Source organism: Netta rufina (genome assembly GCF_964035555.1).
Source record: "Netta rufina genome assembly, chromosome: 1".
Classification (NCBI taxonomy): domain Eukaryota; kingdom Metazoa; phylum Chordata; class Aves; order Anseriformes; family Anatidae; genus Netta; species Netta rufina.
In genome coordinates, this window is record NC_140123.1 from 106195145 (window position 1) to 106223104 (window position 27960).

General features: G+C 35.9%; 1 protein-coding gene across 1 annotated transcript in view; it reads right to left on the reverse strand.

The window, feature by feature from the left end:
* ROBO1 (roundabout guidance receptor 1) overlaps positions 1–27960 on the reverse strand; it is a gene marked incomplete at both ends in the record, with an annotated part of 540132 nt that overhangs the window by 264303 nt on the left and 247869 nt on the right. Inside the window, one exon of the mRNA XM_084291939.1 lies at positions 17880–18206. Within this exon, the coding sequence (XP_084148065.1) occupies positions 17880–18206 (327 nt within the window). The remainder of the gene's footprint in view (positions 1–17879; positions 18207–27960) is intronic.

Sequence of the window (27960 nt, forward strand, 5' to 3'; positions counted from 1 at the left end):
AAGGCTAAAGTAAAAGCTCTCCACAGAAAGACATGGATAAAAGGTAAGTATGCTCCCCATCATTAAAATAAATAAAAATCTTTCACATTAGCGTTTCTCATTCTTAACTAAAGATGAAAAATTCACTCTATTTCTGGTCCTGCTGCCTACCAGGGAAATAAGCAAACAACTGAAAAGCTTAATAGGATTTCCCTATTAAACAGAACCTCTCTCTGCTCACTAGCAGAAGAACATGTCTATGTCACCAAAAGACTGCATGCAAATCAATTTTGTCCACAACTATGGTCCTTTTGTACTTAGTCTTGAACTAGAATTCAGATACATGAAACAGCAAAATTCCTTGCCTCCTTAACATTTTCATAAACTGAAAAGGTTAAATGATAGCCAAAGAAAACTATTCACATTACAGTCCTTCCATAATCTTCCTATGCATTACGTCTATGTAGAGCTGAAGGAAAATGACCTCTTCACTGCTGAACAACTTTCCCCAGGACACTGCCACTGGTAAATAAATAGATAGATTATGAAATGTATCACCAATAGATATTAATCCACAAATCCTGTAAGAGAACAGAAGCCTGAAAGAGATGTCCCAGTTCCAAGACATCAAAAAAAACTATGAAGAAAATTCAAATTAAAAATAATAAAATATCTGTAAACAGTCTATTTAACCTTCACTGGAATAAGAAACCCCTTACAATTTCCATGACACCCTTACTAGTTCTATTTACTAGTTCTATATCACTAGTTCTATTTATAAGCTGCATGACAGATAATTTTATTTATTAACAAGTTATTTCACTTCACCAATAATTCTTACCATTGAACAAAGCTGCAAGGGAAACAATAATGCTCTAATAGGAACCTTTCACTACTAATTATTTTGAAGTTATATTGACTAATATTTTTCTAAACAAAGTAACAATGCACGCTCAGAAAACATTCATGTATTTTGGCCATTTTAATTACCACTGAAATCACGTGCTTAACAAGGTTTAGGAAAAAAAAAAAAAAAAAAGTTACTGCTTTTACCAAAACAAGTCATTCAACCTTTGAGAGTTTGTTTCTATCATGAAGAAACAATTATCTTACCATCATGGTAAAGCTTACTTCCCCCCACCATAAAAACCACATCTGCCAGCATTAACTTTATTTCCCTCCATAAAAAGAGTGAGGGCTTTCAGACAGCATTTTCCAAGGTATTTTGGATAAAATCCTCTTTCAAGTAAACCTAAAGAGTACTTCTTAACTTGTAATTAGCCCCAGTATAGCACTAGTCCTCCTTGATTCTTCTTGTAAAACCGTTCTCCTTTCCAAGCACATCTTGGACTTCCTCAAGAAGGTAAAACCTAACATTTTGCAATCAGTGCCTTAAAAAAGTATAGTTGCAAAGCCTGCCACAACTTTTTATAGCAGCCATGTTACTTTCTTTATGGATTATATAGTAAATTAGGATAAAAATAAAATTCACATGCCCATAAAGGATCTTTATTGCATGAAATAATTGAAAATACATTTTGCATTTTTAAGGCAGAGTTTTTCTGTGTATTAAAACATCTTTGAACAATGTCTGAATACATTTGTCCAGAAATTTTATTTCAAGTGATATATATGAAATTCATATAATACACATATGTAGGCTTCAATAAACAATTTATTTTTAATCAAGATATAATTTTATATGTTTCTACATTTTATATACAAAATGTGTATATATATATATGTATATATATATATACACATTTTATTTAGAGGATCAGTAGAAGTAAACTACGATATGTTACCTGAAGTAAAAATGTGCATTGCTTACAAAATTGCATCTATTTGAACACTGCCATGCTTTAATGTGCCATTCACTTAATTTGTTTCCACTTGCAATTAAAAAAAAAAAAAAGCAATGCAATTTGTTCCAAAGTTTGATACACTGCTATGCTTATACAATAAACTACCTGGAGGAGCCTGTGATTATTTATTCCTACTATACATACATATTTCAGACATGCTTTCTACTCATCAACCAGAAGAGTCTCCAATACATCTGTAGTAGGAACAGTCAGATAAAAATAATCAGGCATTAGACACAGTGAGCCATATGTCACAACAAATCATCTTAACCAAAGCAATACATTTCAAGATAAATTATTTTGATTTCTCCAAATCATTTAAAGAGGACAAAAAAAAAATCACGATTAAGGTCAGCAATAAACAGATCATCACTCTGAATTTACCTTCCTTAAACCTTATCCACAACACAATTCACAATCAACAATGTGTAACAGTAGGAAAAATCCTACCGAGTTACTGAATTAGAGAGGTCTTCAACACAGTTTACAAAGAAAATCTTTAGAAGTAGTAGATGGACAAAATTTGACCTAGCTTAGATCTGCTGACAACAGTTTTCTTGGTTTGCTGTGCCTCTCAGGAAACCACGCGAGCTCCAACACTGCAGCTACAAGGCTGCCCAAGTCCAACTTGTACACTCTGAAGACTATTAAAGGCCTAAGATGCAGAATAAAAGACTGCAGATAGAAGAAATAAGATCTTCAGGCCAGAAAACAACTACACTTTGAAGGAGTCTGAGAAAACAACATGCAGGGATGGGGCATGAGGGGGAGGTAGGTAAGGGAGGAGGCATGAGTCCCCCTGAGGGACTCTCTGGGCAGAGAAAGCTTCATTTTCCTAAAAAGGTTCAGCTAGCAGATTGGACCTAGCAGATTGCACCTCTGACCATAGGCAGAGGTGGCTGAAGAAAGAGAGATATACTTTTCCTGTACTGTGCACGCATCAAAACACACGTGCTTTTGCATGAAATCTGCTAAGCAAGGCTGTACTGTAACCAGCTACTTCTGTCTGTTTCCTGCTCTTTTGGTGGTCTACAGATTTACAAGATGCCATCGAAATGAATTACAAGCAGAGACAGTAATTAAAGTCTGGTGAACAGTTAATGTTTTCCAATACACACCACATCAATTCGAACTTTCTGTTATCCTCTTTAACAGTGAGAATGAAGATACTGCATAGGGCCCTGTCCCATCTTCCTTATCATCAGCTCACTTCCGATATAAGAATGCTTCAAGAAAACATGGAGAAAAAATCAACTAAAAACAATTATCTCCTGATTTCATTAAAACATGACCCAAGGGGTCTACCTTTCCTAGAGGGAAAAAAGCCAATTAAGTACTACGTTTTTCTGACAAATTGTGCTTCTGAAGTTTCAACTGCAGTTCTCATCTGCCCTTTCTCCTTCTCTTGGATTCACTAATTTGTGTACTATTTGAATAAACATGCATCTCCTCACAACACAAATATTACTTAGGAAGCAGAAACAGTCTGAACAGAAAACTGCATACTTACTTTTTCCTCCTGTAACATGCTTTACTGTGTGCTTAACCGAAGAATAAGTGGAGTAATGAAGTAAACTTCAGTGTTGCTTGAGGCTCCCAGAGCAATATGAAAGTTCACGTGCATCAGAATTTGCAGTACGTTTTACCTACTGATTTACTTCATAGGCACAAAACTGCTCAGATTTTCTTCAGAGCTTTAACTGTAATCAGGGTAATAATGCACATATGTAACTTCTGAGACAGAACCTCTCTATCTACTTTCATATAACACCTTCATAGTACATATAGTACATAGTATCTTTAACCTCTAATCAAGTTGCATCTTTATATTTGCTTTGATAAAACTATACTAGGTTGAGCAGAAGTCTCACATGTATCAAGCTTTTCAAATTTGGAATTATCTGTGCAGTTTCTCTGAAACCACTCCAAATTTTCAATGACCTGTGTGTGTGTAGATGCAGTATTGTAGTAACAGTCACACTGATTCACCTTTTCCTCACCTCCCTGCTCATATTTTCCAGTATAACTTGGAAAAATCTTGGCTGTCTAGCATGAATACGGATCTTTCTCAACATCATTCTGTTCCAGAATATTGTCCCATAAACTTATGATAAAGTTATGAAAACAATGTATCTTTTGGTGCCATGTAATGTGGCATTTGAATACAATAAAATATACTTACCAAGCCATTCAGTTCAAATATGGAAGGTGGATTCTACCTTACTGCTATTTATCTGCCTACTTCAGTCATACCTGCAAATCTTGCAAGTTGTGACTAATGATTACTGTGTAAATCCAATCTATGTACCTCTACTTTAGTAACTCCAAGTGTATTTATTGTTTCTGCTTCTTTGTGTGTGCATGCGAAGAGGAAAATGCTCAGTTCTTGTTTCCTTCTACAAGCCATAGTCAGATAATTCAAAGAAAAGTAATCTGTTTTTCCACCATTAGTTTATACTGCTTTCCGATGAGCAACCTCCCCTCATGCTCATCTAATCTCTCGTAAACACTGGTTTAAATCAAGTTTCTTCTTTGCCATAATTGAAGTCAGGAAGAGATTAAACTTGCTTTCTTCTTTCCAGCAACAAAATGTTTAAATGATGACAGCATACTGAAAAAGCAAACCCAGGGACTGTGGCTGCTAATTACTGCTCCCATCGTCTATCCTCTTAACTTTGAAGCTCTGCATCTATTCCATGACATACAGCAGAAATATGTATGAGTTGTGAGTCTCCCTCTAGAAGAGGGAAAACTAATTGACAGCCCAAAGGCTGAATCCAGCCCCGCAAGACAGTGTACTTGACTCCCACAATGGCCTGGAGAAAGACTGCACAAAAGAAAGACTTGCACAGTACAGACTGACTGTACTGTGCAAAACAATTTGCTTAGCCCACAGGAGAGCAGGAAAGAAAGAAAATGGAGTGAGGAGAAGTAAAAGGTGGGGAAGGGTAATAGGGCAGTGTGATGGCCATCCAAACAAGCTGAAAAAGGAAGTGGAACAGTTTCAGCACTTTCCCACCTTGTCCAGTTGCTTATCCAGAGAGCAGCCAGCACAAAACTAAGCCAAGCCAAGCTTGGCAAGCAGGCTGGGTCATTCACAGGATTTGCCCCAGACTGGGCTAAACCACAGGGATAGACTCCTGCCACAGTGACTTCCACAACTACACCAGGCTCCAAAGTCAACCCACCTTTTATAGCAGGCTTTTCAGAAGTAGCTTTACTAGGTCTGCTTAGGGCAGACCAAGAGTGAACTAGTACTCCAACCACCCCTCCAAGCAAGGTGAGAGGAAGACAGCATCATTCCTGTACAGGACCTACAGTCTCTCCTAACAGAGGTCGTAATCCTGGAGCAGTGATCTGGGCTGGATGTTCCTGGCCTGGACAGTAAGTCCCCTTCTTCCCATCCACTGTGTATTAAAGCAAAGGGTCTACATTTGACCCTTAAAAGTTCTTCTTGCACACATGTGAAATTAAAATCCACACCAATCTGTTTCTGCAAGAGCAGTCCCAAGTCCAGAAGGAACACATTAAAATGAAGTTATGAAAACAAGCATTTCTGTACCAAGCTCACTAGTTCATTTTGTAGCAGCTAGGTATTATTCAGCTCTCCCTTTTGCAGCCTTCCCACTGTGGACAACGGAGGGTTAAATATACAATCATCTTGGTATATTCATCTGATCCATGAGCAGCTGGCAGGAAAAAAAAGTGCCCCATAACCATAAGGAACCAGCAATCTAGGGTCTAGAGAAATAAATCCATAGAAGGAAAACTGAAAATTACAAGTTAGAGAACTAAATTTATATCCCAGCACCACCCAAAAGAGATAATTGTGGAACATTTCAAAGGACTTTGAAAGTTATTTGCAATTAGTGCTAAAAATAGCTATGAAACATTTCAAATAATCTTTAAAGCCTAGTGATGAAGAGCGGTCTTTTGAGCAGGAAATGCAACAGCAAGTCCCCACATCTCCCCACAATTGACAGACATCTTTGTGACCTTCCGAGACTGGTATTTGATTTCTTCCTGCCTCAGATTTTTTATTTACAGAACAGCAATAGTATGACCTCATTACTACCCAAGTACAAGCATATATAAACACTTATAAAATGCTTTAAAAAGTCATAAAAAAAAATAAATCACAAAGCAATAGAAAGATACCCAATTAAAAATATATGCATTGATTCTCTTTTTTCTGTGTAGGGAAGTTTACTAAAATTACACTATGATTTTACTTTAAACCCAAAATGGTTGCTATATTTTTCAAGTTGAAAAAAAAGTTCACTTTTAAAATGCTGAAACAACTTGCAGAGCCTATCCTTCCACCTTTTATCAACATCACTGGACTGGTTCAGCCCATTATTAATGAATAAAGGTACATACCATGGAGATTTTGATTATTTTTATTTTAGTACAAATTCCATTATGACAGTTTTGTTTATTTCATTGTCTGCTTCTTTAATTATTATTAATATACTTACAGTATACCTTACTTTGTTAGGAGACTTTGCCATCATATGACATAACTTGTCCAAAAAGTTGCTGGTTGCCTATTTATCAAAGGACAGTCCTTTCCAATGTATTTCAATTCATGTTTACTCAGAAATTGGTACATAGATATTTTGAAGCAAATTTAGCTAATTAACCAAAAACATAGTAGTTATAAAGAACAGTCCAGAAGAAGACACATTTTTATAAACTATCTTAGAAAAGTTACATTATCAGTGGAGCCGTTCCTGCTTTAGAACCTCACTACAGACTGCACTGAAGAACTAATTCCACTAATAAAACTGGAGCCAAACAAATTATCTTCAGATAAAGATGTCTATGAGGCAGACTCACTAGTATCCAATGAAAAATTTAAGGGCAGCAAGGTATTCAAGGAATCCACTTAATTATTGCCATCTTACTCTTGTGGCATTTTTAGTCTACATAATCTATATACTTTAGAATGAAAAAGAGTCATTTTTTGACGACAGATGAAAACCTGCAAGCTTTTAAGTTTCTATACACTCTATCTGTGGTATAATTGTTAAGTAAGGATAAGATACCGAGCTGAATACCAGACTTAGAACAGTTTCTGCCACTAAACTCTTTACTTGGAAGAGCTGAGGAACAGAATTAACCAAAAATGCCCTTACATCTGGAAATGGTTACAGAAACCAAAATGGTAACTGTGTATAAAACAGTATAATCACATATATCCTTAAGACATGGCATTTTTTTTTTATTTTTTTTTTTTTTAAGAGCGTGGGTTAGAAAATGAATTTAACACAGTGTTTTTTCCACTTTGTTATGAGGATTTAGAACTGAATCATAGCATCCAAGTAGGTAAAATATTAAATTTCAGTCAAGACAGATCTGGTGAACTGCTCCCCTCCAATCAAATTTGATAGCATAGAAACACAAAGAAGCTCAGTTTCGAGAGTCCACATGTGTTTAATCTTTGATTAATTGAACAAAAAGTAAGCGCCTCCAGACGTATTTCTTTTAATCACAGGAAAGATATCTTTTCAGTTGCTTTGCTAGTAAGAGAGAGTCAGCAGATGTCTGTCTGGTCTGAAGGGAATTTCTCCTTCTCGGGAGAAAACAGTTTAAATAGAAGAGGAACAGCCATATGCTGACTATGCACTGCTTAACAGATGACGTAGAGAGCCATCCACTACCACAGGGAGTAGAATAGGGCAGTCTTCAAATTAAATTTCTTTCAAATTCAAAGCAATCAGCTGAAATCAATTTACATACAGGATCCAACTCAGACAGTTCTCATCAAAACAGCTCACAGACACAAAGACGCAAATCCATCTTTGTCAGCAGCCTGATTTTTAAGAAAGGTTTGAGTGTGCTGGCAGTAAAAAAAAAAAAATAATTTCATCAACATTTTAAATACAGCTGATACCTTTGTTTCCTGGAGGATGATGATTCAAAATAATAACAACAATGAAATCTCATCCATATGAGGTATTTGGCAAAGGTTCTATGTTCATACACTAACGGGTATTGACACAATGCAAATTTTTCTTCAAATTTAGCTCAGGAGCAGGTGTTTCAGTACTTCAGGAAAATATGCAGGATTAGAAAAAAAGCATCCAAACAAGCAATGTATGAATATTACTAGACAGCATTGTGTTTGCCTGACTTTATACTTTGACTGTATTATCATCTAGGAAATGTAAATACTAATAAAAAGACAAATGATCATCTTCATTTAGTTATACCAAGGTGACTTTGCATGGGTAAAAAAAAAAACAGTCAGAGTTTAAAGCAGAAACTGGCAAAGAAAAGGAATTAGATATCTATTAGTTGAAAAGGGCACATCAAAATCCCCTTGGAACAGCAGAGGCTCACCAACCAGACAAAAACTGAGAAGACAGACAGCGATCCCAACCCATTTGATAATCTCCAGCACAAAGCTCCATCAAACTTTGCTTCAGGTGCCATTTTTCATGGCCCATGGAGTGTAAGGGTTTGGGACCTGTCAAGGGGCATCTCACTGAGCGCTTTGGGAGAGAAGGATTCTGCAGCAGAGACTGAAAACAGGCCATGGGACTAAGGCCTCTGCTTCCTTCTTTATATAACTCAGATGACTCCCCTTATTGATGCTTCTAGTCGATGTTAATCTGAATTGTTTTCCACATGCTTCTGAACAGCAACAGATCTAAGAACAGCTTTAGTTGTTCAACTATGTTGATTAGATTCAGGAAGGTGACTTACACATCTGTCTCAGGTTCATGCTTGAAAAGTTAGAGCCCTTTAAGCCCCACCATTTATTTTTTTCACTCACGCTAATGACTGATGAGTCTACTGCAAGGCATATCTTACATTTGTAAGAACTGACTTCTCCAGTTTTGCTTTGAGGTTTCAGATAATCTTCTACCCATCCCACGGAAAGACTGCCACTACATTCTTTGATCTATGGATTTGCTGCAATGCACAGCAATTTCTGGCAAGACTACAAAACACTGTATTTGATCATCCATCCCATCATGGTCACCATAATATCTTAAATTACTCATCTGCTTAAAAATAATTGGTACAGTCACAGTATTATAACCTATCAAGAGCTTTGTCAAGATAAAGGTAAGCTCAGTCAAGCTTTTTTTAAAACAAAACAAAACAAAACAACTGTATCCTGTTTTATTCCTCAATACATAAATTGAACTTGCTGTTCAGCATGAACATCCAATTACTCTGGTAAGGAACATCCCTTATTTTATTCTTTTATTTTGTGAGTGTTGACAAGACTGAATCATCAAAAATTCACCAAGTAATATCAACAAAATGTAACCGTTCTTTTTGTTCTCTCCCCCATGACCCAAGGGTGGACTATGGCCTGAAGAAACTAGTCCTGAACAGAACTATAAATGAAAAACTAAAATAAATAAATAAATAAATAAATAAAAAAAAAAAAAAAAATAAAAACACAAGATCATCCACAACTTACACAAGACTTTCCCAAATAAAATCATAAACACCATAAACAGCACGATTGACATACATAGCTTTCAATACATCTTGCAAAGTACTCCATGTAGCATATGAGTGCAGGAAGTCGGCTCTTCCTAGCAGGGCCCTCTGTAACCAGCCTGCTTTCAAACCAACCTATAGGTTTGGTAGCCTACAACCTGATGGTAGGCCCTCCTCCCAGGGTTACACTGTCCTTTGCCTGCAGCACACTCAATGTTGCTGCAAGTCAGGAGGAACCCACACACTGAAAGGAAAAACAAAGGCCTGCTTTTGTCATGGCATGAATAGACGTATTGCCATGGGAGTTCCAGGCAGTTCCAACTAGATCTGAGCTATCTTCACTCTACAAGTGTTTGTTTTGGATCCCACGTAACAGATTCAATCTCAAACAATTGGCATGGAAGCAACCTATAAAGCCATAGGAGTATTAATTTATGCACAGCTTGCACACACAAACTATGTCTATTATCACTGGAACGGAAACAATTTTAAATACATTAACATTTCTAGAACAGTGGTTTGAATTGCTGTATATAGTCAAAGTATTGATAACTATGTATGATTTCTTCTACTTTTATCAAGCACTAAATGGAAGCTGTAGCCTGCACCACTGCATGTGCCTATTGGCCCACTGCACAGACAATGCAAAGCAAACAAAATGGTCATGAGCTAAAGCTGAGTTAATGTGTTGTTTAATGAATTGATGGTATGGACTACAGCTTTAATAGCAAAAATCCTATATGACAAGCTTGGAAGCCTCCCCTCCCCAGGACAGAGTAAGAAAGTCCATTCCAAAACTAGCAGTAAATACCATAAGAAATGCTGAAATGTAGCCAATAAAAGCTGGGGGTATTTTTTCATTTTTTTTTTTTTTGTGAGGTACAAATTGTAAAACAGCATACAAATATATCAAGTCATTAAAATCATTTTAGCATAGATTTTAAGAACAAAAATCTTAAGTTTTTGGTAAGATACATGAAAATATAGGAAGTGAAGCAGCTGTTGGAAGCATAGAAAATATACCAGCATTATCCAATACAGACATTTGTATAGTAGATATGTTAATCATGCAAATAAACAAAAATGAAAAAAAAAAAAAAGATGGTTTGGTTAAAAAAGGGCATAATTTTCTCTCAGGCCATGGGTGTCTCAAATTATGGAAATTCTGATATGCTTCCAAAATATTTTGTTCATTGTCTTGCAATTGAAAAGCTAGTAACCCATTGTTTGCTTGATTCTTTTAAAACAGCAGTGTCAGCACATTTGGGATCATTTAAAACACAGAACATTTATAAAAATTAAGTGGTTTTAATTTTGACACTATTGCATTACTTTCAGCTAATAATGCTAGCATTAAATCAGGGAGACCCTATCTTGCCTAAAATTAATGGGAAATGAGAAAATTTTCCAGCTAATTGAACAGCTCATATTCTGTATAACACAGGAAAACGAAGCACAGATAAGTCATTGCTGATCTTCAGATTCTGTAGCAACCTTTTCTTTTTCCGCCAAAGGAATTTCAGAGCAACAGGGAATACTCCACTTTATCAACGTTGATTAATGATTATGCTGATGAAACCATCCTCTTCACAGGATGGTTATCTCTGTTTATGGGAATTCAAAGGAACTTAAAGTGGTTTTAACAGTAAGACACCTGCACTGACTATGCCATACTTACTCCTTCTGAATCACTTTAAAAGTACACCAGTGCTATATTAGAACTCTAACGGTTACATAATGTATGCTGAAGATTATGTTAAAGTGGTGATAAAGCTATATGTGAAAGAATCGTGCCAAATTCCCTGGTCTTAACTCTTAACTCCCCTCTAAACTCTCACTATGAAAGAAGAGGAAATGGTCTAATTCAGTGGGAAGCAATGGATTTCATATCTTGGTTTCCTCAAGTAAAACCATTTTAGATAGATTCAGCCCCCTTCTCTGAAACTTGATATGGGCCTTCTGTGGATTGCTTGCATGAAGACTACTTCTGTTCACAAAGAGCATGAACACAGAGACACAACATATTGGCTTCACGTTGGGATGGTCCAATGTGAAGACAATATAAAATTATGTCCTAATTGCACCCAGTAAAGGAGACCAACTTAATTCATTTTAATTCATAATCTCCTGAAATATTTTTTGTTTCCGATTTGAATCACAATTGAATATATTTAAATATGTCACTATTTTACCTTTAAACCATGCAATAGGACAGATAGGAGTGTCAGGACAGCTGTGGAAGGCTCATAGAAGACTAATTTCTCTAACTGAACTATGATTATACTAGTAATTATAATTAAATCTAAGAACAGCCACCATACTTCTCAAACTTTCATGGTTGTAATACTACTTAACAGACATACTGTAATACTACTTAACAGACAGAGAAACAGAAACACGGAAATAGCATACAAACGCACACTAGTATCTAGAAGTATGACAAGGTGTTTCAAATAAGTTTAGTTTTTCTATGTCTTTTCCTTCACTTTCAGGTCTCATTAGGAAAAACAGTTTTCCTAGATATAACATTTAGTGCGATTTCCTAGTAGCACTAATAAATGCTTTCAATTACCAGGAGGTCAATGAAAGAAACAGAATAAACAAAGAGTAAAAATAAGAGTTCACATGCCTTTAAAAATTAGGTGGGGGACTTAAACTACATTAATATTCAATCTCTCAGTGTTCTTCAACTGACTATAATGGCAGAGAAAATTGACATTTTCTCTTTTCTAACTTTTATGAGTAGGCAAAAAAATTGTTCTTGTTTTCTTCGGGTAGAGGTAACTACATTATGAAGAGTAGCACACTGACATGCAATTTTGACTTAGTTGTGCAGATAACACATTTTAAATGACATTATATCTTTTGTTAAAATATGACTCAGAGGCAGTTTAGAGTAATCCAGGCTTTCAATTCTTGTTACAGCTGCATAGTAAGAGTAAGGTAAATCTACCACTTTCTACCACAATCTTTTAATAAGCATTAGCAATACTACTGCTATGAAACCTTCTATGCCTCAAGCAACTTTTGTTAATGCCATGACTTGTGGTAAGCAACAGCATAGCTTCACCAAATTTTTTGAGATACTCCTCCCTTTGTCTGAAGCTTCTTTGTCTGAAGTGAAAAACAAAGGAAGTAAATAGAACTTTCTACTTAAATACCTTTCAATTGAAAGGAGCATGAGACAATTTCAGAAACATTCTTTGAACAGTTAGCTATGACAGTTTATTACTATTTGCTTTTTAATTTAGAATGAAATATTTTTGAAGGATCAATTTGATGAATCACTGTCCCACAGAAGCATATTTTAGGTAGCATGTTACAGTGAAGAAGCACTGTAAAAAAAAAAAAAAAAAAGAGAGAAGAGCTTAATGAGATTCTACTACAATTGAAATCCATCTTCATTAATTTGAATGCCTATGTGCATATAGAAGTCACTTGTTTACCAGCAAGAGATAACAGCTCATGAAACAAAGTCTGCAGTGATGGATGGTGCATTCAATAACTTTACCTAACGCCAAACATACAAGAACATATGACCTTTTGGGGGAAAAAAAAAAAAAAAAAAAAAAAAAAGAGAGAGATTTGACTTCTCACTGCAAGAAGGAAAGAAGGATACTACTGTTTTAGAATCATTGAGCAGACAGAGCTGTTGAGTCACATTTCGTGACTTTTTTTTTTTTTTTAATGCACAGTAAATATACAAACTGGGACTCTGCTAGGATCTAATGGAGAAAGTATTTGGACTATTATCCAGTGTAAATTGATAATAACAGCTTATGTAGCATAAAACATGCCGCTACTTAGGTTAGAGGTTACATACATGTGTACTTACTTTACAAATACTTTTGCAAAACCATTACTTTTGAGACACAAGTCCATATATCAATAGAAAAGATTTAAGTGTTGCAATAAAACTGTAGAACTCTCACAGCAAAAGCGGAAGAAGTTTCTCTCAGAGAAACATGATTTAAAATAATTTAAAATAAGAGTTGAAGAAGCCGCTGAGCAGCAAACAAAACAAACTTCATTTGCACTTGACTTTTCAAAAGATCCTCAAAAACTTTGGAGTGGAAAAAGAATGATGAATATACCCCCGCAAATATCGTTGCCTCTCTTGATATTATGTAGAAGCTAAGCTTCTACATAATGCTACATAACACACATCTATGTGATCCACAGATACCATTTTCCTCAAAAAGGAGTAATGGAAGAAAAGTGTAAAAGGAAAAAATAAATACAGAAACAAGCTATCACATGCCAATAACTGAATTTGATTTTGATCATATACATACATTCATCATACAATCCTGAAAGATTCAAGAATATGAAGCCCCTGCAGTCACCTTCCATTTTGCTGATGTACAACTTCACACTTTCCAAAACATCTTTGGCTTTTCTACTGTGAAAAATGACTTGATTCCCTCTTGTTTATGTAATAGCCAAAATTGTCTCAAGCACAGTTCCATTTTGTGCTCCCACCTGTAAAAGGTGACATTTATAGGGAGAATTACCTAGTTTAATTTTGACAGGGACGTGCCCTTTATGAGGTTTGTTAGGACTTTTCATAACTGTAGAATGTGTCTCTTATAGGTAGTAATCTGAAACCAGTTACATTCCTCAAAAACAAAACAGGCAGCTAATTTAAGTAGGTCTCCAGAGATCAAAGAGCCAAGTTCAGGAAGTCAAGAAGAGGGAGGCATACGGACTTGTAGCAGGCTAAGTCTGTAAAGGATGACAGGCTGTTATCTGAATATCCCATCACACACCCTTTTTGTGCTACCATATTGAAGCTTCATTCTACTGCAAATTAAGTTTGAACATACACAGTGAGCCTCCATGTCATAAATTATGTGGGAGTAACATTTCAAATAAAGATGAAACCAGTCAACTATAAAAAATTCCCTAACCTAAACACAACTTACATCTCTTTACTTGACTTGTAATTTAGCTTTTTGCTGAGTTCATATTTATGCAAATTTAGATCCTTACATTTATGAAGATCTTACACATCTAAATTACACATAAAATGTCATTTAGTATCAAATTACAAAGTGATTTTTCACATGCTGTGGTGCTTAGAATAGTTTTACATGTCTCTAAAGTGTGTGAGAAATTTTCATTCTTGAAATATCGGGTGGCTATCAGGGAAAGCTACAGTCCCTGTAATATAATCAAATAGAAAGCAGTTCACGTGGGTTCAAGTACTGGTTGGGTAGATTTAAGAAAGATACAACTGTATCATACAGGATCATCTTGCATTTTTGGGAGTTAGTACAGAGATAGCTTCAAGGAAATAACCACAGAAACTGGAGGAAATTCAACTTGAAAAAAAAAACACCAAACATGACAGAGTATATAACAAATTCATTATGCCATAAGTAGATACATCGGATCTTCAAACATTTTGCGAAGGCCACAAGAGGCAGAAAGTGAGTAAGAAAACTCTTAAAAAAAATCTTACTTAACTTGATTTTCTAATTATTATAGACGGCATTTAAGTCTTGTTCAATACTATTAAGGACTATAGTGTCATGACTGAGATATACATCAGTGTAAAAAAATGCTGCGTGCTTTGGATTAAGTAATGTGAACACCTCAGTGAAGTCGACAAAGAAAGTGACTTTTCTATTTCTGCTGAATAGAAAAGGGACAAAGCAGTGAGATTTTTTTTTCTTTATTACTACAATTTATTGGGGATTTTAGTGTCTTCTCCAATATGGCTATCACATCTAAAGCTTTTATTTTATTTATTTTTAAGAGTTCCTTAAACACACATTGCTTCACTATAGGAGATAAAGCAGATTTTAATATTCTGTATTTGCTTAGTTTTTGGTATGAGATCTCTCTACTTTTCCTGCTTTATAACTGCAGAATCAACGTGCATCCTATTTAAAGAACACATTTACCTTATTACACAGTCCACATAGAGAATGTATTGCCTGTCTCAATGATGAGTGTTGGAACTGCTTAGAAAATGAGCTTCACAAAGGAGTAATGGACGCGAAAATTTTTAGTATTGACCTAAATCAGAAGTCAAATCCACATGTCCATCAACCTAATTGAAATTGTTACTCTAATAGGTGACAGGGAAAAAAAAAAAGTCATGCTAAATTCACTATCACATTATAAAATATAAAGTGGCAAAGACAGGAGTTGCTTTAACTGCTAAGCTCTCAAAACATTTGTTTCCTATGTTTCACAAAAGTTTTTTGGTTAAACTTGCAGCAAAGCACAACCAAGTGATTACTCCACATGATATTCTGTATTTTGTAAATGGAAGTAAATCTAACATATTTTTGAATGTTTACAGAGTAAACTACAACGTAAGGATTTCTAAAACTGCAATTGTATATGACTACATGCACAGAATTGTAAATGCTGTTATGTTCAAAACAGGTGTACTGAGAAGTTAATCAAAACAGCTTACTGATTTGTAACAATCCACTATGAATGTAACTACATCTTATAACGATGACAGCATAAAAGCTATAAACCACAGATTTTGGATTTAATGTAAATTTATTCCATCAACCTGCAACTCTTCTTGTTCCTCACCTCTTCTGTGCTATCTAAAATGCTTTGGTGCTTTTGCAGTGCCACATCACCTTTTCCATTAAAATCATAACCTTTTCAGTTAAAATTCATTGTCTATAATCTGCTGGTAAACAACTAAAATCATGTACTATTATACTGTTACCAACCTACAAATCTTATTTCCAACTATAGAGAGCAATTACTTTCCCTTGCAATGGTGTTGGTATGTATTTTCTGACACTAGACCTCAAAATGAGAGCACTTTTGAACTGGACTAGCAATTTAACATTACACTACTGTTAGGTGGCACACATTTGAAAAGATACTCATTTTATTTTTGCCTTTTAAGAGGCAGAGCCTCTTAAAGAAAAAAATACTTGTCATATCAGTATTCTGTATGGAGACCTTGTCAGTAAGACTCTTACTGTAATCACATGAAGATGACTTAAGGCAGAGCTTACATACACATCTAGTAACAGTGGAATTCATACGTGCAATCATGTATCAACTACTGAAGTCTACCTCACGGACAATGCAGAAACACAATGTGTATTGCAGATATTACTTCTTGGCACATCGCAAACCACAGAATATGAAATAAGCGTGGCCACTGATCTGCTGCATGAACAGAACATTAAAACTCATTTAAGAAGCAACAAGCACTGGTAGAAAGTAAATAACAGTACCCAGATAAAATCAGAACCTCTTAAATATGGAGGCCCAGTAAAACACACGTACACCTACAACATACTGTATATAGCATTTTTAACTGATCAACAGATAGTTTAAATAGGTTATACGTTTGCTGGATAAACATACTTCCAATTAGCCAAGCACCAATTATTTTTATCGCTAAAGCAGTAACAAGGAAACAACATGGTCATAGATCTTAATCACATCCATTTAATGCGTTACTTGTGATGCTGGAGATCCTTCTGGTAGAAGCGTTATGAAGTACTCTCTGAATGTGGGCAACGGTAGGCAAAGGGCTCAAACAAACGGACAACTTTATAGCCCATTTCCTTCACCTCCTCTGGGAGTTAAGGTTTATCAGAAGGGCTGGATTTTCATAAATCATACACCAACAGCGGCATCTACTTAGCTTGCCTAAAAGTTGACAGACAGCTCTGACTAGACTCCTAATATGAATTGTTTAATCAGAGAGATCACTACTTTCAGAAAGTGATTGACCCAGTTCTGAACTGGCTCTTCAACACAAAAACAGATGAATCGCTATGGATTACACAGGACGCCTAGGAAAGCAACTTAAGATAGATAACTACTTTCTGGATTGGAAGGTTTCCTTTCATACTTAACTATCCCAAAACCGACATTTTTTGACCTACACATGGCCTTTCATAGGGCATGTTCAAAGCCTTTTGATGTACATTCTCTTCCTCTAAAATGAGGAGACTTTAAAGAGCATACAGGAAGAGATAAGGAATACAAAGTAACATGAACATACTTGACTGTTCTTTCCTCTGACGAAATACTTATAACTAAAGAGATCATTTGTAGACCACTTCTTTTAGAGCAAAACTATATTATTTTGTGTTTCTAAATATGTTGTGTTTTTTTTTTTTTTTTTTTTAAGTGTTTATTTGCGCAACAATTCCAAATGTACCCTGGTAGATAAAATCCTGGCTGCCTTGCCCCCTGTTACATGTGGTGTTTTGCATGGATATTTGGAGAGGAAAAACCATCTGTAAGTTGAAATTAATTATACAAAATCTAACAAGCACATCTAATAATCATAATTCCATGCAAGCATGAAGATGTGTGCAAGCATACAGAAATGTCTTAATTTATAAAGTGATAGGATACCTCTTCCATCTTTCTATTTTCTTAACTCCATTAATATGCATATAATAAGACTAACTATATAGTTCATTCATTGTTTCTATGTTAATGATTCAGAGGCAGGCCACTTTTTTTTTTTTTTTTTTTAAATCTTTGAATAACATCAAAGTAAGGGGCTGCTACTGCAGAGTGGGTTAAAAAAAAAAAAAAAAAAAAAAAAAAAAAAGCACTTACTTGCCACTTCCAGCGATGCATTGTGACTTACAGCCTCCCCAAGGTAATTCCTTGCCACGCAGACATAGACCCCCTCATCCGGCCTACTCTTGCGCCCGTGAACTATGCGTAAGAAAAATAAAGATCCGCTGGGCAGAAGCATCCGATGGGAACGAGGGTCATCCTTGTCAGTTTCCACTCTTTCCCCACCTTTATACCACTCAATGGTTGGGGTTGGTCTTCCTTCAGCTTTACAGTTTAAAGTTGCTGGTTCTCCTTTTGAAACAATTAAATCAGAAGGGTGTTCAACAATTCGAGGTGGGAAATCTTCTTGACGAAGACGGGAGCCTATAACATAAAAATGCAAAGTTTTCTTATTAGATCGCTGCCAGGTAATCATAGAGTTTTGCAATACAACTACTTAACCATTACCCTATAGTGCAGGATTTTAATAAGAATAGCTATTAACGCATTTCTAAGTGGAAAAAAAAAAAAAAAAAGCCCCTTACTGTATTTCATAGTGTGGAAGGTTCTCCCAAGTGAATAAATTCAAAAGCATTTTTCAAAATGCAATCTATAATAGTGAAATAAACTGCCATGTTCCTAGATCATACACATGAATATATCAATAAAAAAATGGATGCAAATTTATACATACATGAATATGTATACATGTAATTATGAAAAACAATTCTACAGATACTCTGCAGTCATCAGGCCACCTCTGGCAAAACCGGTACTGCTCTTATTTATAACACAAAGTCATGATCAACTTCACTCAACCTTTCGGGAAGTCCACCAATTCATGCAAAGCCTATGGAGTAAGCCTAACTTTTCCAGTACCCACGAAGTTGCTTTATTCTGCTTGTACTACCAGCTCTTTTTAGTGACTTGTTAAACAGTACCACAGATGTAGAAACACATGGAATGCCCAAGTGCTTCCTACAGTTCTTGTGTCAGGAAAATTATAGCTACTTTTTATATTAAATATTTTTAACTGTCTTGGCTACACATTACCCAATCTGAAATTCTGAGCCAACATAAGACAAAAGCACTGGGGGTGAAAGAAGAGTTAAAAGCAAACAAGATGGTCTTTTAGAAAGGCACTCAAGGTCAGCCTGATTCAAACTGTGAGCTCAGAGCAGCCTGGAAATACTATGATAATCTGGACAGACATACGACACAGGATAATATGACAACAAACTGGGTAACCCAAGAACTCTGGATTGGGGACAGGGTGTGACCTAAACTTTTGTGGGTTTAAATCTCAATTGACTCAACTAAATCTCAATTGACTCAATTTTAAATTACTATTTTCCTTATTTCTTTATTTATATTTAACTTTGCCATGTATAAAATTAGTTTCACAATTTTTGTGATGAGCCACTCCCTCATAACTGAAATGAGCAGTTTCTGATCTTTCTCCAAGGTAACAATGCCTAGACAGGGATAAAGAGCCTTATTTTGTTTATACCATTACTTATTTCTTACATACCTCACAAGGAAAGACACAGAAACAATCCCACAATCGATAGGATTGAGTACACCCTCAGCAAGTTTGCAGATGACACCAAGCTGTGTGGTGCAATTGATATCAAAGAAGAAGGAGATGCCATTCAAAGGGACCTGGACAGGCTGGAGAAGTGGGCCCATGTGAACCTAATGACGTTCAAGAAGTCCAAGTACAAGATGCTGCACCTGGGTCAGGGCAACCTCAGACATGAACACAGACTGGGAGAAGAACTCATTGAGGGCAGCTACGCTGAGGACTTGGAGATTCTGGTGGACAAAAAGGCTCATGAGCCAGCAGTGCATGCATGCAGCCCAGAAGTCCAACTGCATCCTGGGCTGCATCAACAGAGGGGTGGCCAGCAGAGGGAGGTGATTGTGCCCCTCTGCTCTGCCCTCGTGAGGCCCCACCTGGTATACTGCATCCAAGTCTGGAGCCGCCAGCACAAGAAAGATGTGGATCTTTTAAAGCAAGTCTAGAAAAGTGCCACAAAGTTGATCAGAGGGCTGGAGCACCTATGAAGACCCAGCTCAGAGAGCTGGGGATGTGCAGCCTGTGGAGGAGAAGGCTCCTGGACAGGCTGACCTCATTGAAGCCTTTCATACTTAAAGGGGGCTTATAAAAAGGATGGAGAGGGATTCTTTAATTGGGTAGATAATGATAGGACAAGGGTCTTTGTTTGCATATGCAATAGTACGTGGTGCAGGTTTGTGTACGTAGTGCAGGTTTTCACAGGTTTTCACAGATTCTACCAGCCAGCTATTACGTAATACAGTTTTAAGCTGCCTGCTGTTTCCATCAACCAGGCTCACACCACAAATAAATTAAATACCATTTTCAGATATATTGTATGCATACCTTCCATACTGACATTCAAGTCACTTTACACTAACTGAAATGACCATACCGAATAAAAGTTCGAAGACTGACCTCTAAATTTTCTTGAAAACAGACTCAAGATTCTTGAGGGGGCAAAGTCCTTACGTAAGGTCAAGTTCTCAGAAAACTCCAGGAATGCTCATATACTTTTGAGACTTCTTTAACATCAGAGGAATCAAAATGATGGAAATGTCAATTATTTTATACGTATATTTAATTTGGTGTTTTATAAAGCAACCTTTCTCTAGAAAATTTCATAAAATTGTTTAAAGTGGAAAGGGACAAAGTTATGATTAGTTGACTGGCACATAGTGAGCATTAACCACAGATTTAGTGACAACTGCCTCAGGGATATAATGGCCTTGACAACTAAGTTATAATCTTCCCACATATCTATACGTTTTTATTTTTATTTTAAAGTCTTTCATTTTAGCCTAGTTATTTAAGCTGCATTTATGCTTTATTGAGAATAAGCAGCTTCAATTATCAACACCAATCTTACAGTGGGCACCAATCATGTAATTTTCCTGTCAAAAATCCATCCTGAAGGGATATTTGGTTTAAAAAAAAAAAAAAAATAGAAGCAAAACACCTATTATACACTGGATATGCCATTAGATATATAGAGCTGCTTCTCCTCCCAGCCCCCAAAAGATGACAGCACTGTGTTATAGGATCTAACCAACTTGTGTTCCGTGCTTTCGTTCTAACTCAAGTCTTCCATAAAAACTCAACAGGATGCGACCAATTAAAGTATGCCATACTAATTATTTCACGATGCTACTTAAAAGAACAGTTATATGAAATCATGTTTCCAGTTTCTTGGACTGTGCCACAACTATTTTTACAAGAATTCCAGCACTGAAATAGACAGACATGAAGGTTCAAAGAAAGATAGCATTAGATGAATGCTAAATTTGCAGTGGCAAGAATTGTGTTTCTTCTTGCCTTAAAACTTCCTGTTGGTATAATATATGAATAATTGAAAATAGAATAAAATAGTCATTTAAATAGGAAAGCTGCTATCATGGGTACTGACCTCCTGGGGGGAGAGGAAGAAGGAGGTCCCGTTCATTTTCAGTTTCAAAAATACAGCATTTAACGCGTGTTTTTAGAACACTAGATCTCTAGTCCATTCTTTTATTGAAAAGCTTAATGTTTTAACATAAGAACTAAGTTACTGTCCTAACTGATATACAAGATATTAATAAAATGCTAACAAACAAAACTACAGTTTTAAAAAGTCAGTGTTAGGTGGTTCCTGCAAATAATTATGCTTCAAAAGAACATGAGTGATCCATTTTTACCAGTAGTATTTCCACTACTTTTAACTTAATTTTTCAGAAAGTGGTGGAATTTTTCTGTGGTTTTGTTTATACTGATTAGAAAGACACTTGGTATCTCTGTTGCTCTAACAGTTAAAAATCTTTCTCTAATTCTCAAGTTAAATGCAGCCATGAGTAGTACTCATACCTTACTCTTCCTGTACTCAAGTTGCCCTTGAATTCAGATTCACTGACACACTTACAGATTGCAAGTGTAAGATTGCAAGTTTTTCATTTTTTAACCACCTTTCTGGATTTCATGTTGTTGTAGCTGTTAGAAATCAACAAACTAATCTCCTCCGGTTTTCTTCTCGTAAGATTTGCTCACCATTTCCCTGTCTTACATGTAAGTTCCAGTTTGAGTTCATCTTTTCTGAACACAGAAGACTCAAACCAAATACGGGTAAGAAGCAGACTTAAAATAATATTGCAAGAGCACACAATGACACAGTGAGAATCATGTCACACAGGAGAAATATCTAAAAGAATCAAATAATTTTCCATGAAGTAGCTTTTCTGTGTACAGCCATTAAACTAACCTAACCCATTGGGTTTACTTGTTCTCATAGACAGCAGATAATTTTCAAGGAAAAAAATCGGACAAATCAGATTCTCAGAGATAGTGAAAAAGATGGTTTAGTTTCTGTTAATAAAGAACTCCATTTGTCTCTTATTTTTAGAGTATTTCTTCTCTTTGTATCCTAGTCCAGCCCCAATAGAACATCCAATTTCCTGAGCTTTGCAGCCTGCAAGAGCAGTTCATTTTAAAAAGCAAGTATTTTGAAACTTCCTTTACAGATGTTGCAGCCATAACCAAAGGCATGGAATAACTAATGAAGTAATGCTGTGCCTGTTTCTTCAGATTTCCCCCGAACTGTCAACTAGGAAGAGAAATTTCACTTTTGAATTTTGCTTTGGCAGAAAGCACAAGAGTGAAGACTACACTAAATCGGTATTTCTAAAACACTCGAATGTGAGAATAGAGTTGCATCACATTGGACTCGCAAAGTAGTTCTTTGCACAGTTATGAAGAATTTTATTTACAACAGCTGTTGATTTCTAAAAACAGAGTACTCAACTTCCAGTTCAGGATAAAAAAATATTCTTTTTACTTAAATCCTGCCATAACTTTGCACAGCCAAAGCTGTGCACAATTTCATAAATTCTATAAAAGGATGCTACCTTTATAACCAAAAATTGCAGACAGCAGAGGTGCTACATTTGCACAAGTGAGCTAATATTTGTATCCTAAGGAGAAAAATGAATAGTTGGAATGTGATTGACACCCACCCAGGACTACAGGTTTATGGAAGTACATTTTAAGATGTGTTCAATGCTTCCATATATTAAGCTGGGAATAGGTCCAGTTCTTTCCAATAATTCAGATACCATAAAAAGAGATAAGCAAGGCACTCAGTTTGGATCAGTATAACTTTTTATTATTTTACTACTTCTTTCTCCAGTTTACACCATTATGTCAAGAAATACTTGTGTGTCTCTCCTTTAAGTGGCATTGGAGTTTTTGTTCCCACAAAGACACAAAATGATAAATTAATCTTTCGTTATTTCTGTTACTGAGGTATATTTCTGGATAAAACATGTTGGACTTTAAATACAAGGTGTTTATAAAATCTTAAAAGAAAGAATCATGGGCCGTGCCTTTTAAACTTAGCTGCAGGCACCCATGAAACATTTTTCCACTTAGAAAGATAACCTTGAAGTATCTTATGCTGCTAATACATCGTGAATTACATCACATTTCTGTCCTGGTTACAACACTATCAGGAGATGTCAGAAGACAGTAATTTACTGTATGTGTACAGTCAAAAAAATCTAGACTAACCACAGACAACCTCGAGTTTTAAGCTATGTCTGCCTCTTTCCCCAAAGGAAGAGATTAAAAAATGCCTCAAATTCAGACTGATCTGGTACCTGGCTCTTGTACGAGATGTAACACATGTATAGCCACATTCAATTTACACAATACTAATGTCTTAGTCAACTGAGGAGAAGCTAACTGAAGTATTACAGCAATATAGTAATAAACTAAACAAACAAGGAAGAAAAATAAGAATATATTACATTGGTTTAAATTGTTTGCCTCTATTTCTTATTCTACAATATATCCTGACACAAATGACTAGGTCAAAAAAGCCGTAAGTTTTTAGGCAAAAAGACTTCTAAAAAGATGATGGAGCCTCATAGATATTTAAATATTCTATCTGGTATGAACAAAAAAAATATTAGCACATACTGCATTGCATAGATACTAACAACAGCTCTGTTTTACTCCATAAAATTACATTTCTCAGGAAATACTAAGAGAGACTAGCTCTCTGAAGTGATCACTTTTTCAGTTCAAAGTGGCAACTGTAAGAATCATAGTTTAGTTTCTTAATCCCAAATTCAATGCAACTCTTTAAAATTGCTTTTGGACAGATTATTTATTTTCAAGAGACATAGCTTTACAGTGAACCATCATTACACAAATACATGTTTACTGGTTTGTCCAGCAGTTAGCATGTATAAGTCCTAACCTGGTTATTCATTAAGTGTAGCGAGAATATAAATTTAAACTAATAACATTTATATTGAGCTACGTAAGAGGCTGACATTTGCATAAAACACTGGGAACATCACCTACTGCCTGAGGTAAGAAAGCGTTTGGTTTTATTTTTCCTTCTCTCAGCTCTGCTCTCCAGCAAGATACGTATCTCATCTGACTTTAGTGGATACTGAAGCAGTGTGAGACGGCAGTATCTAGAATGCTGGCTTCTGAAACCAAACCTCATTCAATAAAAATTACAGTATCCCCCACCAAGCTGGTAAGTTCAGAATAGTATTTTCCCTTAAAGAAAATATTAATGAAATTACAGGAGTATCTTTTATTAATATTGCAAATTAACTATGACACAGTGAGTAATCACACCACGTTTCAAAAACAAATACAGAGCTAATGAAGCCTACTCCATTAATAATTTTTTCTTTGAAATGGTTGCAGTAATGTTGGGAGATATTTCCTGTACTGGGATAATACAGAGAACAAGAGCACAACGACAAGACAGAGCCACAAACAGATCTGAAGGCAAGCTCATCTTTGGAGGTTGGGATGTGACGATCTTGAAGCCACAAGCTGCTTGGAGATAATCACAGTAAACTGAAGGATGCCTGAAGCAATGAGGCCAGGCAGGTGTGGAGGGAACTCAGAGAAGACTGGCATTGCTAGAGCAACAGCCAAAGAACAGCAGTCAAGGGTGTTGAACCAAATACAGACTAACCTCCTGGATCACCATACTCCTCCTCATTCATGAACAGATATGCCTAAGCATACCTTTCTTTTGTGTTCTTTTTAAAAAACATTTAGTCATGGAAACCAATGATACGCATTCTGTGCATTTATTTCAGAGGGATTGCCTACACTCTATTTTGGACTTAAACCCACTTCTTACCATGCTTAAGAATACTGACTGCTACTTCATTTCCAACTCCAGATTCAGTGTGAGACTCAATCTGATCATGATCAACTGCATATTCAAACACTTAAAAGATGTTGAGGGAGGAGAAAAAGGATCTGCATTTCCTCGGGACTGTAGGGAAGCCAAAGAAACAGCAAATAGAGCCTAAGCTTTTCTCTTCTCAAGCAGCACTCCTCAACTCCGAGGCAACAGAAGCACAGTACTGTGACAGCCAAGAGCATTCCTAGGCTTTTGCTTGTGCTAGTTTTGCTACATCTCACAGAAATAACATTAAATTTATTTTGAAAACAAGAATAAGTGACAAGGAGAAATACAAGGATGTGAAACACCTCACTAAATTTCTGCTTTAAGATGATTCTAAATGTGTTTATCTGCAAGGGTGAATGAAGTATCACAACTGCCCTCAGGAATCTAGATGTTAGGTATTTTTTGGAGTGTTACATCAGCTCAGGAATAAATACTCAGGAATAATTAGAGTTAATACTCTAATTATTTAGTTAATGCTAATAATTTAGAGAATATTAACAATAGAATAAAGAGTCATTATAAAATAGCTAAATTACCTTATTTCTGTTGTTGGTATTTTAATGTGTTAAACATTTGGATTGAAACAAATCTATTTCACTCCACTTAAAACAACCCAACTTTTTGTGCAACATTGAGTTTGGAAAATTACAAAAAGGCCAGACATTTCCAATTACAAGTTGTTACAATGATACATCACTGTCACGTTTCACTTGCATAAGGAAGAAAGAGTGGAAATTTAAATCCAAATGAAACAAATACTTACAATGAGTTTTTTGCAAGTACATTAAATGTACAGATCAATATAAATTATTTTATTTTTAAGTGTAAATGGAAAAAATAATTATACACATCAAATTTAATAAACTCATACTTAAAAAATGTCTATCCATATCCTCTTTCCAAAACACACTTTATTCAAACAGAAAGCTAAGTAAATTAGTATTAAGTGTGAAAGATAGCAAGCTTGCAGTGGAAAGCAGTAAATATCTCCTCCTGCAAATAGAAGAAAAGGACTGATGATCCCACAGGCTTCGAATGGAGCATCTGCCAAACTGGAAGGAAGGCTGCTCAGGGAACCAGAACGTGCCGCCGGACAATGAAGCCTCAGTAACTCAGTGAGTGATGATTCTGGTTTGAGCAATCAACTGGAACTAATCCAGTATTTTCAAAAACACCTGGGATATATTTTTTACCTTCCCATATAAATGTGAATCAGTCACATACTCTACAAAACATATCTCCAATTATTTGTTTACCAGAAAGCCATGAGTTACTTGGCACAGCAATCAATATGACATCACTGCTTGATGACCTAAAAATCTCTATTGCTTTTCACTAATACAAAGGTAATGTCAAAACACCACGCATTACCTTTCCCTAAAAATAAACTTCCACCTATTGTTACTATCAAAACTATTTTTTTTCTGAGTGATGGAGTATTGGATTGTGATAGATGTGATGTGATGTGATGTGATGTGATGGAGGATGTATTTTCTTTGACAGCAAGGTGATCAAATTTTACATTCCTCAGGTCAGAAAAACAAAACAAAACAAACAAAAACACATTGGCATTAAATTTGAAGTCAAAGAAACCTTCAACTGAAGAGAAAATCTTAAACTGCAACTCCTTTGCATAAAGCATACCGTAACAATTCTAACATTACATCCTACTGTAGATGAATTGCATTACACAGAAAACAATGTCCCAGGACATCCTTAAATGAGCGGTATCGGCCCTGAAAACTATCCCTCAGACTTTTTCTTCCCTGAGATGAAGAACTAATGCTACCATTACTATGTTCTGAGTTCCCATTTCAAAGCATTGCTGCTGAACACAGTGAAAAATTATGAGAGATTTACACCATTATCTCTGCCACACCTATACCTTCCAAACTGGATTTTAGTTTTCGTTGTAGTGAAAATGGTATTAGCAACTTGCAAACAACCGAGCTGAAGACTTTGGTATCATTCAACAGTCACTGCAGAGATTCCTAAAAACAGGGCCTGGAAAAATTCCATTCCTCAGGCTTGCGTACTTACTCTTACATAAACTTTCAGTCGTTTTGATCACCCACACTTTCACATCCAGAGTTCTCATACTTCGTGCTCTGAATCATGTTACCAGTAAAACTCTCTGGAAGATCGTACCAAAACCAGAGCCATGCAGGAAATTGCCCAGCTCTATATATTCTTCCTCTACTAATGCACACTGCCAATTTTTTTTACTTATCCAAACATTAAGATCCACATAGGAGAAAACACAGTTCACTGTAAATAACAGCTATGTTAAAGTGATCATGTTAGAAAAAACATGACCCTTTCACAGAGCAAAAAAGCACGAACAAGCAGTTCAGTGGAACCTCTCCATGATCCTACAGCTGAATACGTGTAGATACTTCAGCAATCAAGCTACGTCAGTTTTAGGAAGAATGAAGGCAAGGGCCAACCATGGTACCTGCTATGAAAGGCACCATCCCAGCTAGCAGTTTGATACTCCGACAAATAAAACTTCCAAGCATAAGTGGATCTGAGAAAAGCACAAAGGGCTTTCATTTTAATTTTTTAGGTTCTAGAAGATTGCTGAACTACCCCCCTCAGCTTTCCCGGCATAATCATTCTCTTGATAAAAGAAAATTCTACAGTATACACAGATACATATCGATATATATATATGCATGTATGTAAAATAGTGCAATTAGCAATGTTTCCTATTTTTGCGTGTGCATGTTTCTACATTAAAACACAACAGTATCTGTGAATGAAGAGAAAACTCAAAGGAAATAGTTTCAAAACAAATGTAGGTTTCAAAGCACTCACTGTAGACACTAACTTTGGTTTTCAAACAGGAAAATTGTATTTAATATCTGTCTATACAAAATTAACAG